This window comes from Myodes glareolus, chromosome 20, assembly GCF_982192425.1.
Source record: "Myodes glareolus chromosome 20, mMyoGla1.1, whole genome shotgun sequence".
Classification (NCBI taxonomy): Eukaryota; Metazoa; Chordata; class Mammalia; order Rodentia; family Cricetidae; genus Myodes; species Myodes glareolus.
This window is the reverse complement of record NC_142045.1, coordinates 13,759,184-13,773,849: the sequence shown is the minus strand read 5'-3', so window position 1 is coordinate 13,773,849 and position 14,666 is coordinate 13,759,184. Positions and strand designations below refer to the sequence as shown.

Here is a 14,666-nt window from a genome sequence, read left to right as displayed (position 1 = left end):
TCTTTTTTTCTTTTACTACAGACAATTGGAATTCAATAACGTTGCCTTTTCTCTAAAAGTTCAAAATCAGTATCTAAATCTTTTCTTGAGCCCCACTAGTTTTAATAAGCATTTCACCAAATTAATATTTTTTGTCAGGCAGTCAGTGTGAGTTTTTGTTAATGTTCCATTACAGTTGAATGAAGATACACTATCAAAATGCATCCTCTCTCTATCTTTATAATTAAATTTTAAATTAGCATGCTGCTTTCTCATGCTCCATTCCATTGTGTTTGCCTCAATTTCCCTTGCTTATAAACCGTGCTGGTTATGAATATGTATTAGGGTTCTCTGTCAAATGCTGTGAGCATCTTTGAAGCAGAAGAGAAGGTACATTATTTCAGAACAGATGCATCCCTTTATAACATCCCCTATAATCTCCATCTGTCCAAGAACAGTTATGAAAAACAGAGCAACAGGACAAGAGAGACCATTTGACTGGCTCAAGTTCATTGTTTCCTCCTGCTTCAATGGGCTTAGTTGGTTTTAATTTTCACTTACTCTCTCAAAGTAACTTACTCTCAAAAACACGGACCTTAACATCCCAGTACACAATGTACAAGTTTACAACAAACCCTGTGGAATTGAACTGAAGATATTATAAAGTCATTATTTTTTAAATCTATTGATGAATGATGTGTATATATTGAAATGAATAAGTATAAATAAATTCTAGCTCTATCAGATAAAAAGTCACAGAAGAAATATCATCCCCAGTAGTGGTAAAGACACTGTTTTTCAAATCTTAATTGTCTAAATAGTATTCTCCAGTAAATGGAACTGGAGTCTTGAAAAAGTGGCAGACTCCAAGTCTTGAGCACTAATGAAATCTTGTGCTGGAAAATAAAAATAAAACACTGATATGAAATATTAAAAGGAAACAGGAGTTCTGAACAGCGGTGGCTCATGCCTTTATTTCCAACATTAGGGAGGTAGAGACAGATGGACTTCTGTGAGTTCAAGTCCAACTTGGTTTACAAAGCAAGTTCTAGGATAGCCAGACTGGTTACACAGAACAGCCCTGTTTATAAAACAAAAAGAAAACAAAAAGAATAGAGGGAGAGGGTGAGAGAGAGAGAGAGAGAGAGAGAGAGAGAGAGAGAGAGAGAGAGACAAGGATAAAGAAACTTTCTCAAAGGAGATCCACTGCTAGAATTTGAGGGAAGTTTAACCTTACAAAGAGTAATGATGGTTATGGCTAATGAATTATTATTATAAAATATCAATTCATGAATCTGTAGTATGCTCAGATGAAATAAAATGAGAGTGAAAAGGGACAAGAGTGAGATAAAGTAGTCTTATAAACAAATGCCACCCTGAGAATAAAAATTGACTGGTAATGTTTAATACATCATTTTCTAAACACTGTTTCTAGCAATGACCATTAAAAATAAAGCAATAATCAGGTCAATGAGAGGAAGTGTGTTGAAAAATAGTCCAATGTAATATGAAAACATCACCCAACATGCGCCTTTGTAGTGGGTATCTATGGTGGAGACTCTTTAATCACAGATCAAAACACTCTATGCATATGCTGTATACATCTGCGCCCCAAAACATGCCAGAACAACTTAAAAAGAGGAGCGAGTTGCACGGACTCGTGGTGTCTGAAGGTTCAGTATATATTTGCTTTTCTTTGTATGCTTGGCTAGTACCTCTTGAAGACGCAGTGCGATCGGTAATGAAAGGTCCCCAGACTATCTTACAAAAGATACAGCTTTAATAAAACAGAAGGAAAAACTTACACAGAATCCCATCCTTCTGGAACGCTGGATCCAGGCCAGAGAGAGAGAGAGAGAGAGAGAGAGAGAGAGAGAGAGAGAGAGAAAGGAATTGCACCTGTCAGGTTTATAGGTAAACTTTTGCCTTAGGGCAACACGCCCCACGAACAGAATGTGATTGACTAAACTCCCCTATCAACCTCTTGTTGGTGGAGCTCTTCTAACTCCCTGTTGTGCAGAAGGCAGAAAATGTTATAGCTAAAAGGAACAGACCAAAGTATAACCCTAAGGACACACACCCAGTGATTTACTTCTTCTGATTAGGATCCATTCTATACAATTTACCATCATAATATATGCTACCACATTATAACTCCATCAGGATATTGATCTATGCCATAGATGAGAACCTTTATGATCTTCATGTTTCTAGAAATGCCATCATAGAGACACCCCCCTCCCGCCCAGGATCCTTCATTAATCCCCCAGGTGTTTAACAAGTTAACAATTAAGATTACCCATTCATACGGCATTATTCCTTATGCCAGACAAGCAGTAGACAGAATAGATCCTCAGCTGTGTCCTTGGCAAACATTAGAGGGCCTAACTCTAACAGTGAAGAAGCAATAATCAAGTCCCAATTGTAGTTTAGAACACCCTACTGGCACAAGTTCTTTGAAACATCCATTTCATGGGAGATGAAAGAAAGAACTCCTGATGATTAAAGGGAACCAAATAGACAGACTGACTAAAGCAAATGTGTGGTCCTGGGTTGGATCTGTGATTTAAAAAAAATAATAATGTATATACTATAGAAATATTGCAAAGATAAGTAGGGATGTTTTAATAAGGATTTTGTTTGGTAATGTATGAAGTTAAGCTTTCTTGGTACAAAAGGGCATTATGGTTATGTAGAAGAATGTGTTTATTTCTAGCAGGTGTATGCTAAACTAATTAAGGCTAAATTATGATGCCAAAGTTATTTTTAAGTAACTTAGGTAAAGTCTTTTATATAAAATGTGTATAAAGCGAAAAGTAAAATGTCAAAATGTTAATTGTTATATTTAATTGGAAGACTATTTTACTGCAATTGTGCTGCTAGCTTCATGCTTTCTGTGTGTTTGATAAGCTTTAAAAAATACTCAGAGAGAACAATTAACTGCTTCTTCTACGTTCCCCGACTCTACCTTACTCAGCATGACCAATCAGTCAACAGTTGTGTGCATCGCAGCTATGAACTTCATGTTAATCTCTCTCCAATCCTTCCACAGTAACAAATCTGCTGTACTAGCTTTCTAATTGTCTCTCCTCTTCCTCTATGCCGACGGCCAACGCCACAACTGTTCCCACAACATTCTAAAACTACTCAAGCTTTAAAGTTGTTTCTGAACTATCAATCTTATTGTGTAACTTCCATAACTAAAGGCGCCAAGCCTCTTCACAGACACCAAGATAAACCTTAGTCCCTTTAACCTGGCTCCTTAAGTCCTTCCTGATACGGTTGTGCTTGGTCCTTAGTCTCATCTTTATTACCTTTTCATTCACAGATGAGTTCTAGATTCCTGGAAGGAAGTAGCAAAATACACGCTACTGGACAGATGTGGTGTCACATCTGTAATCTCAGCATGTAGGAAGCTAAAGCAGGAGGATTAAGAGTTTGAATTCAGCTCAGGATGTATAAGGATTTCAAGGCCAACATGGGTTACACAGCAATATCTTGTTTAAATCAGTCAATCAATCAATGCCTTAGACTCCCTTGTACTCCCTTGGTAACATAAAGCTTTGTGGGTTTTGGTTTTTTCTGTTTGTTTGTTTGTTTTTTAAAATGGCTTTCTTAACCCCCATTCTACCTACTTATGTCTTTACCTGCAAGATGGGAACCTGGGTAGTTCTTACTTGAGAAAGGCTTCTGGGAGACCTCGCTCTGGTATGAGAAAGTAATCTCTTGCTTGAGTTTGGGCTGCTCCCCAAACATGCGTGTGTTGAAGGGCTTTTTTTTGCCATATGATGAGTTTAGAGAAAGTGGCCAGATCATTAGCGCTCCATCTTCATTTGCAGATTAATTAACTAATGAGCGTATACTTTGATGGCATTATTGAGAGATGGAAAAAACAGGAAATGGGGCCTAATTGGAAAAAGTGGATCACTGTGAGCATGCCTGGGAGAATATGAATTGTCCCTAGATTCTTTTTTTACAGACTTTGATTCCTGGGAATCAGTAAGTGATTATTTTTCCTACATGTAACCTGCTACCATGATGTTCTATCTTCCAGCAGGCCGAGGAACACTGAGCCAAGTGAATATGGCTGATGAATACAAAACTGAAAGTCAAAATAAATCCTTCCTCTCAGCATCATTTTCTCTGGCATTCTATCACCGTGATGAAAAAGTGACAAATAAACCCACAATCTTGCTTTCTTCCTAATCCAATGAGAAATTACAAAGAAACTGTAAGTTTACTTATGCTGTAGCCCTCACTGAGCAAAGGCCTCATTTTAAGTATTTTTCAATTATTACATATAGGTCTTTCTATAAGTGTCAGCTGTAAGTGAGAACGTAAATGAATAAAAGAGTATGTGATTATGAATATCTCATAAACACTCCCCTATGTGTTGTAGAAGAGATGTTAATATCACCAGTAATAACAACTTTGAAGTGGAATGATGGCAAAGAATATATAATAGCAATGTATAAAATAATCAGGGAAAGCTAGAAGTAAGTTTGAACAAGGAAACAATGAGAGATATTTATTATAAAGAAAGATACAAAAGCTGGTTCTCAGATCAAATGAACAAGAGTCTGGATCAGCCAAAAACTCAGGCAAACAAGAATAAATCCTTTACTTGGGATTTCTATTTCCTCTCCTGTTAAATGAAGGCCGTTAAATCTGTCTCTGTAGTCGCTTCTTGTCTTAATTAGGGCTTCTAATGCTGTGAAGAAACACCTTGACCATGGCAACTCTTATAAAAGAAAAACATTGAATTCAGGTGACTTACATTTTCAGAGGTTTAATCCATTAACATCATGGTGTGATATGGGGACGTCTAGGCAGACATGGTTCTGGAGAAGGAGCAAAGAGTCAACGGTCTCCCACCCTTACTGAGATCTCACACGAACCAAAGATTTCCTGACTCTGAGTCATTTTATACAAGTAATCATGTTTTCCCTAATAAGAACATTTGTGATAAGAATGATCCAAAGAGCCTCCTCTGATCCTCTACCTACAATCTCCCAGTCTTATACCCATCTCTGTAGCAAAAAAACCTGCTGTGTCTTCCTTTCCTCACTGACCCCATCCCCAAGAAATTACAAAAATACTTTTTCTCCAACCTTACCTCCCCTAACTCATCCCAGTATGCCAGCCCCTGGCACCAGCAAACATTCCCTGGGCATACACCAGCTGAGCAAATCAGGAAAACAGGCAACACAAATCATTACACTCTAGCTTCTTACTGACTAACTCTTATATTAATTTAACCCATTTCTATTAATCTGTGTATCATCATGTGGCAATGGCTTACCAGCTAAAATTCCCAGCATCTGTCTCCAGCGGCTCCATGGCATCTCTCTGATTCTGTCCTTCTTTTTCCCAACATACAGCCTAATTTCTCCCCCTCATTCTGTTCTTCCCTGCAATAGGCTCAAAGCAGTTCTTTATTCATTAACCAACATAAAAGCAACACACAGATGGAAGGACCTCCCACATATAACCCTAGTGACAGGGAGTTATTCCACAAAGTACAAAAAGAAGAAAGATTACCTAATTAATAATACTAATAAGATGAGTCCACAGTTATCCTGATACCGAAACAACATAAAGACTCAATAAGAAGGAGATCTATAGACCATTTTCCCTTATGAACATAGAAACAAATGTGCTTATTAAAATACTTGCAAACCAAGTTCAAGAACATATCAAAAAGGTCATTTACCAAGAACAAGTAGGTTTCACCCCAGATATTCAGGATAGTTCAATATTAAAAAAATCAATAAGTATAATCTGACTTATAAATAAACTAAAGAAAAAAACACACATAATAATCTCCTTAAATGCAGAATAGGCATTTGACACAATCCTATACCACATGTTATAAGTCCAGGAGAAAGTAAGGATGAAAGAGACATACACAAATTTTATAAATGCAATTTTCATCAAACCCATAGCCAATATCAAATTAAAGGGAGAGAAACTCAAGCAATTCCTCTTAAAACAGGAACAAGACAAGGTGGTACATTCACTCCACATCTAATCAATATTGATCTACTTGAAGTTTTAGCTACAGCAATAAGACAACTAATGATCAAGGGGATACAAATTAGAAAGGAGAAAGTCAAACCATCATTATTTGCACATGATATGATAGTTTACATAAGTGGCTGTAAAAATTCTACCAGAGAACTCCTATGGCTGACAAACAATTTCAGCCAACTGGCTGCGGACAAGATTAATTTAAAAAACATCAGTAACCCTCCTATATATTAATGATAAATGGACTGAGGAAAAAAATCAGGGAAACAACACATCTCCCAGTAACCTCAAATAATATAAAATATCTTAGGGTAACTCTAACCAAGCAATTAAAAGATTTACATGATAAAAGAACTGTAAGTCTTTGAAGTAAAAAATTAAAGAAGATATCAGTAGATGCTCATTGATTGGTAGGATTAACAGAGTAAAATGGGCATCTTATCTAAAGCAGTCTATAGGGTCAGTGCAAGCTCCATCAAAATTCTTATACTAGAACAGGGGAAAGTATTTTCTGTCTCTCTGGAGCCCTGACTCAATGTGGTCCATGGTATTTAATGTATGGGGCTTCATTGAATTCTCCAGGACTTTAGAGAACCACGAGAATCTCTGGATACATAAATATTGAAAGATGTAAGGTGAATCAAGTTAACAAGAAAACATGAGGAAGGATGGCTCAGTCTATACTACCCAATAGGACTTTTCAAGGTGATAACATGTTCTGTATTTCCTGCAGGTCAATATTGTACTCACTAGCCATGTAGGGATACTGAGTGCTTAAAATATTATTAGTATTTGTTTGGAACTGATGCTTTAATTCCATTAATGTTTCATTCTATTTAGTGAATAGAGTCACACCTAACTTGTATCAACTAAACAATGAAGAACTTGTAGGAAAGCAAGAGTAACAATCTGATGTTGTATATGAAGATAATTAGGGAATTATGTCTGCACACATGACAATTGGAAGAATCAAGGAAAATAGCAGCCTCGGTAATTTTGAGCAGAGAACATCACTCCCTGTAAAATCGTCATTGTTAGAGCCACATCACTGACTGAGGACAACGAAGGTCCCTTTTTCGCATAACAGAGTTATAGTCTAAGACATTTTTGATGCAATGAACAGGGGGAAAGCTTTCAGGATTTGATCCTGAGCAAGTATGAGATGGGACTTTGGGAAATCAGCAAGAACTATTCAAGATTTCCTGTTTTTAGCTATTACTGAGTGGGTTGTGCCTTGTATCATTATGGGCATACTATCGCTGGGAACATATAACAAATGTAACATCAAAATTACTTGATATTAAATTCAGGTCACCATCCTTTATAAATTTTTTTTATTTCTGTAATTTAAGTATAAGAAAATTTGTCAGTGTAGTGATCTGGTTGAGTTGCACAACAAATGGAATCTATGGGCATTGTCTCCTTCCTCGCTATTAGTTCACAAGCTTCTTCATGGCTTGCCTTCTTGACTCCAGTCTGGCCAAAGAGCAAGGTTAAGCATTAGTTTACCAAAACCCACACTTTATTACCTCCCCTGTTCTAGACTCATCTCCCTACGTCTCTGTGACAGAAACACGTGGAAAAAATGGAAAAGATGCAGCCCTGAGAGAGCTCCTCACCAAGTTGTGTACAAAGGCCATATCATTCATAAAAGACACATTTTTTTTTTCATTGAGATGGGTGCACGTCTTTATTTCCTTGACTCTTTGGTGATGACACTATTTACTAACATTGCCCATAAATCTTAACAAGTCAGACAAAATCGTCAAAGAATTCCTCTGCTAATTTCAATCGCAATTGCCAGCTATAGGAGTGTTGGGTTTGTTAAAACATCATTACCTTGGTGCTGAGGAGCGGGACCTACAAAACTGGCCTGATTTCCTGCTTCCATCAAAAATAAGTGTTGGATTCCACTAAGGGAGCTGGGGAGAAAGTGTCTGGCTTGCTGCTTTTGTTCAGCAGGTGATAATTGATTGGGGCTACTGAATGAACTTGGAGCCACATAATAGAGTTACAGATTAAGCTTTGCCCATTTACCTCTCACAAGTCCACTGGGATGCCTTTAGCAAAGAAAAACGAATAAAAAGTGTTACGGGTTATTCTTCTCTCTTTTTATTCGTCAAGCTTTTCCCTGCAGTGATTTCATCGTAGGAGATTTTTATTTGCTGATTATGCACTGACTTCAAGTTAGAAGAGCACGGAGCCTACACAATCTCAACTTAATGGCCTTGCTTTGAGGGAGGGCTTTAACTTATTTAAAGTGGATTCTCTATAGCGCCATCTCAAAAGAAACTTGTCTTGGGCTTGTGGATCCTCGAGACTCACTGGCAAGCCAGCATAGCACAAGGGCAATGGAATACTGTAAAAAAACAAATTGATAATAACTAAGGGGTGACTGTCAAAGTTGTCCCTTGGCCTCTATATGCAACCATACATAGACAAACATACCTGCCCACACGTTTGCCCCTGCAGACACACACATATATACACATATGCAAAACAAAAAATAACACTAAAAATTTTGCAAGGTGTGCATGGGCAAATGATAGAATACAATAGGTAGGGCAGAGCCAAGCCAGGACCAAAATGCATGAGCCAAGGGATGAAGTAAACGTGGCTGCTGAGAGAAGGAATTCAGAACTGAGACCAGGGAGCCAAGAGGGCTGGATAAACTGTGGCCCCAAACCAAGCAGATAATGGAGCAGCCACGAGCAGAGAGCGAAGTTCCTGACACATCAAGGTACCCGATAGAGAGTGGGAGCCAAAGAAGTGTTTGGACACCTGGCATGGGCTCTTCAAAAAAAACTTCTCATTTCCCTTGGACCATAATCTCCACCTCTCACCATTCCTATAGAACGGGAAGCCACAGCCTCTCCTTCTCAAAGGCTGACTGCCGAAATTCTAAGAAAATGTAAAATATGGTTGCTACCAGAATAATACAAGAATCTAGAGACTGTGTCATTTCTCTGAGCTTTCTAAGCCCTGCAGGAAAGTTGGAATGATGGCGTTTCACAATTCTATGAATAATCACTGCTCCACGCCCTTCCAGCAGATGCGTGGCCCTTTGACACCATCGCTTGAAAGAAAATGAAACCCTAAGTTCCCTTGTAGTCACTCTAGCCCTTCAACTTCTTTGTTCCAAGGAGGATCAAGACATCAATTAAAACCCTTTGTCTGCAAATAGAAATGTGACATAAGAGGAAACGATGCCTTTGTACTCTCTGTGAAGATTTGTCTGGGTAACTCTTGCTTCATATCACAAATGAGAAGAATACAGGGAAATTATGGCATGTCATTCAGAAGCATAACTTTCTTCAGGAAACCTGAGTTAGAGTCAAGGCAATGTTAGATGCTTTGGGGCTCAACCTCTGCTAATCAAATGTATGACAGCTCATGTTCATTGAGAACTTTTCCTGTGAGGCAAGCACCAGTCTTAGTAATTATACCCCACTTACTTATAACAAAACTCCTATTTATCCATGTTAGAAATATAGAAAAATGAGACTCAGAGATACTGGTTTTCATAGTAACATTGTAAGTGGCAAAACTGCCCAGCAGGTTTGATTTGTGACTCTCAGACACTGTGATAATTTTAACTCAACTGTATCAATGTATAATGGACACACACTTTGTTCCTGAATGTTATTACAAAAACTAAATAATAATATGGTGTAGGATATTTCACGTAGAGATTGATTTAAACTATGTAATGCCCAATCATACATCCTTAATACACACTGTGTGTGTGTGTGTGTGTGTGTGTGTGTTTTCAGTTGCTCGTGCACCTGTGTGCCCTCGCACGTGGAGGCCAGAGATCAATATCCAATGTTTTCCTCAACAGTGTTCCATCTTGCTTCTTAAGAAAGGGTAATCACTGAACCTGCAACACTTATTCAACTTGAACGGCTGGCCAGAGAGCCCTGTTTCCATTTCCCCAGCGTTGATATTAAAGTTGTTATCCAGGTGCTGGGGTTCAGACTCATGTCCTCAGGCTTATGAGTTTCCCCAGAACCGCACTGCCAATTTAAAGACAACACACTGTACTTTTTATTCTTTCTGTTTCATTTTTAAAGTTTTATTTATTATTTATATATGGGTGTCATATACCGCAGTACACACGTGGAGGTCAGAGGACAACATTGTGGAATTGCATCTCTCTGTCTGCTTTCCATGAGTTTCTGGGATCAAGTTCAGGTCTGCCAGAGTTTCCAGGCAGATATTAAACCATCTTTCTGGCTCTGATTTTGTTTTAGAGACAGGCCTTCACTCTGTTGTCAAGCCTGCACTGAGCTGGAGGAGCTCTTATGTAAACTTCCCCAGTACCTGGAAAATGGAGACTTTTTTGTTTGTTTGTTGGTTTGTTTGTTTGTTTGTTTGAGACAGGGATTCTCTGTATAACAGCCCTAGCTGTCCTGGAACTAACTGTTGTAGGCTAGGCTGGCCTCGAACTCACAGAGATCCTCCTGATTCTGCCTCCCACATGCTGGGATTAAAGGAATGTGCCACCACCACCCAACAGAGGCTGGTTCTTATTGCAATATTTTCCATCTACTGCTGGTGACCCACCCGAGGTCCTTGAATATGTAATGCAAATGCTCTCCTCCACAGAGTAAGCCTCCAGTCTCTGTTTTTTATTCAAACACTGCCTGTTTTTAAGGAGCTGGATCTTAGTCAATGCCTAATAACTCTACAGTCTCAAATAAGCAGTCTTTACAAAAAACAAAACAAACGAACAAACGTAATACAAGATAAATGAATTTTTTTCCCAGAGCCTGATGTTTCTGACACTAAGTGTTCTATGAATGGACCTTGTGTGCCACTCTTAGGGTACTGTGCTGCAGCTATGTCGGGGAGCCACTCCCTCTGTGGTGAGATGGATTCAGGCAAAGGCTCTCTGCATTGGCCCTTCTGTGCCTGATACCAGCCTTGGCTGTGTACCGGCCTTCGGGTGTGGTTCCATCCTGTCTGCTTAGGGTGTGGAAGATGAACTTCTTGTCTGTTCCTGCACATTTTAAAAGGAAAACTATCATAAATTCCCAATGTTTGCGGGAGCTTGGAACCGCATGTTCCTTCCCTTTCGGGTCTATTCACTCACTCTTGTTTCTTCATCTTGAAATTTCAAAATAAATGGTCAGCCTTTTGAAGATTCAATGTCACACGAGCAAGCGCTCAAACTTCCCTTGGAGGTTGAACAGTGGTTTGGGCTCATCCAAGACTGATGTGTTTCAAATGATACCCAGCCCCAACATCAGGAGCACTTTCTCGGACACACCTACTTTCTAACACCTTAGCTCTCATAGACCCCAGAATTCAAACCCTTTGTGTTCTCAGCATCGAAACAAAACTGCCACATTTCTGTTCATTCTGGAGCCAAAGTTGTTAGAATCCACTGTTGTATTTTCTTGATAGTCCTCAAGCTGTCAAAATGTTTGCAGTGACTATCAAAACATGCCAAATTTATCTGGGGCAGTGGGCATGAGACACATTGAAATCTTTCAGACAAATGGATTAGATGAATAGCAAATACACAAAGATTAAAAGAATGAAATGCAGGATTTTCTGTATTACTAAATATGATAGATTTTTTTTACACAGAAATAATTGGTATTTATATAAGTAGAATCTGAATTGTTATACAAAGTATATACAAAGTATACAAAGTATACAAAGTATATACAAAGTATTACAAAGTATACAAAGTAGATTTTCCACAGAGACCAGAGGCATTAATGCTTCTGGAGCTAGAGTCACAGTAGGATATCAGCTGCCTGACAGGAACCTGAACTCAGGTCCTCTGATAGAACTGTACAAAGCACTCTTGACTATTGAGCCATCTCTCCAGCTACCACATCTGGATATCACTTTGTGATAGGTAAAAGTTAAAATAGGTGCCAATTATAGTTCAGTATAATTGCTAGATTTCATGTTTTATTAGCTTTAAGACTGAATTCCAAAGTATTTTATGTCTGCTTCCAATTAATACAGACATTTCAAACACCCCCAGAAGAGTTCATGGAGGCCTGAGGTCACATCTTAGCAAGTATAATAAAGCAATAGTATACAAGTTTATGTATGTCTAAATTCCACAGCACTGAATGACAGTATTTCTACCTGCATTGAAAACTTAAATTTCACCTTTAAGTATGCTATTCATTATATATAGTTGCAGAATTCCAAATTAATTAGCTAAGGTAAGGAGGGGGAAATTATTCAGTTGTGGTTATCATATGTTTTATTTTCTACATAGAATGAGAACAAAATCCTCATTTTGCTTTGACTGGCATTCTCCAGGAGAGAACAAGAAGCCTGGGAAGTGGGTCCCTTGTCATAGGATTACAGACCAACACAGTTGCCCATATTGGTTTTCAAAAGGGCGGTGTCACTCAGAGGGTGGCAGAAAAAAATCTTCACAAACTGGACACATATATTTGCATTTTCCTCATTCTATTTCCTTAATGATTGCAAGGGTAGTTATTTACCAGGGGATTAATTTAATCATCACTTTCCCTATTCATGTGCATAAGTTTTACTTCCTGGAAAAATATATTAATTTCTAAAAAAGATGTGCAATGATACATTGTACCCTTTGATAGTGATGATACTTTGGTGTAAATTTGAATTAATTGTTAGTTTTCGTCCCAAGGAACTGAAGGATAATGCCGCAAGCACTTGATGTTAAGCCCAAGCGCCTGACCATTCTCAAGTCTCTGCTTTGACTATTAGATATATTAAAACTCTCTCTCTCTCTCTCTCTCTCTCTCTCTCTCTCTCTCTCTGTGTGTGTGTGTGTGTGTGTGTGTGTGTACAGATAAACATGCATGCATGCAAATGTGTGGAATCTATAAATCAGTCTCAAGCATCATTCTTCAGGGAACATCCACGATGTATTTTGAGATGGGGCTCTCACTGGGAGTGACTGACTCACCGACAATGCAGGAGGGGTGACCAGGAGACCCACTTCCCCAGCACTGAGATTATGCGTGAGCACCTGTACATCTAGCTTGTCACATGGGTGTTAGGTATCAAATTCGGGTCTTTATCTGTTACTGATACTGTTAACTCAGCGATCTCTCAGACATGCTATTCCAGTATTTTCAACCAAAAGTGTGTGTTTCATAGTATTGTCCCTTGTGAACAGCCCACATCCTCTGGTCAGTCAGATAAACACTTACCTCAAAGACCTGTTGCATCTTCACAAAATCCTCCACACGGAGCTGGTTTTCAAGGAGACTGTAATCTTCACTCAAAGTAATGTCCTCTGTCTTCTCAAGGCATGTTGGCGCCAGTTGTGGCCCCACGTTTAACTCAAGTGCAGCATCAGGGTAACTCCTAATAACTTCACCCTTTCTCAGCATCCCAAAGCTCTGCATTTGTTTCTTTTGCTGCTGTTGGTTCCTTCAATGGGCTCCTTTGGAAAGGAGCCCAACTTAGGAAAGAATTTAAAATGAAAGTTCCAGCTATATAATTAGGAAGCAAAATATTGGAACAAAAACATTTTTCTCCTCATCCGGTGGTGTGCGTGCCCCCAAAGGCCACTGTCCCAGCTAATGTGGAGTTGTTTGTTTGCTCTGTCCTGGTGCTTTGGTGTGTTTCCTGGCAACCAATATCAAGCCAACCGACTTTCCCTTTCCCTCCCTGTGCTGACCAATGACTGACTTGAAGGTTTTAATGTTTAAAGTCGTCTTTAAGTTATGTTTTAGACGAATAACTCACCCTACTCTTTCTAAGTTAAGGCACACCCTCTAATATTTAAAGAAAACTTTGAAAAATATTTTTTCTGTGGAGCCTGTCTATACAATTAACCAAAAAAGGGAGCTTGACATTAAAGAACTTTATACTTTCCACTCACAAAATGTCTTCGTTTTATTTAATAAGGATCTGCTCCTTATAGTCACTTTGTCATAATCTTTATGTACACTGTAAGGATAACTCAGAAAAGGTTTCAACTCATTAAAACTGTAAAAGGAAGGGAAACAAATATCATCACTTAAAATACAGTGATGGTTTTACACAAACACTGTATCCTTCTGTCCCACCCCCAGTTCCGCTAGCAAACATGGAAAGGAGCAAAGGGGAGAGGAGGAAGTAACTGGTAGTTGTTTGGTACTGTTCTGTTTTTGTTTGTTTGGTGGTTTTGGTGTTGTTTGTGATTTAGCTTTTGGTGGGGGGGGGGGTAGTTGTCATGTTCCATTTTCCAGAAACTACACTTGGAAATTTCTGTTCCTTGGACGGAGTCCTTTACTTGGATTCCAAACAACTTTACGAAGTATGTACAATCATTATTCCCATCTTGTGAGTCGTGCGACAATATGGAGAAGTAGGATGTGGACCACAGCAGAGGAACTCTCACGCATCAATCCTCATGACTCGGGTGGTCATTTTGCACCTTATTTTCATCTTGTTGAAATGAGAACCTGGCAGAAAGGTTTCCTTGAGTTCTGATCCTGCTCCAAGCGTCTAGGGGCTCTACAATGCACGGTGATGCTGAGAGCCTCTCCCACAGCACAGAGGAGACTTTCTGCAAGCATTCTGTGACAGCATATTAAAAGAAAAGCAACACAATTTTACTCATACATCCATCCACTCCCTCTCCTATCTATTATATGTTCAAAAATCTATAAGAATTATTTGGACTTGGTGTCTGATTTTGTGAGGCT

At 38.8% G+C, this 14,666-nt stretch overlaps 1 protein-coding gene across 4 annotated transcripts in view; it reads right to left on the bottom strand.

Moving 5' to 3' along the window:
• Wdr49 (WD repeat domain 49) overlaps positions 1 to 13,572 on the bottom strand; it is a 128,011-nt gene extending 114,439 nt beyond the window's left edge. For all 4 annotated transcript variants that reach the window (XM_085682497.2, XM_085682499.2, XM_085682498.2 and 1 more), the window contains exon 1: positions 13,182 to 13,572. In XM_085682497.2, the coding sequence (XP_085538623.2) occupies positions 13,182 to 13,379 (198 nt within the window). In that variant the 5' untranslated portion in view covers positions 13,380 to 13,572. The remainder of the gene's footprint in view (positions 1 to 13,181) is intronic.
• Between the last annotated feature and the right edge of the window lie 1,094 nt (positions 13,573 to 14,666).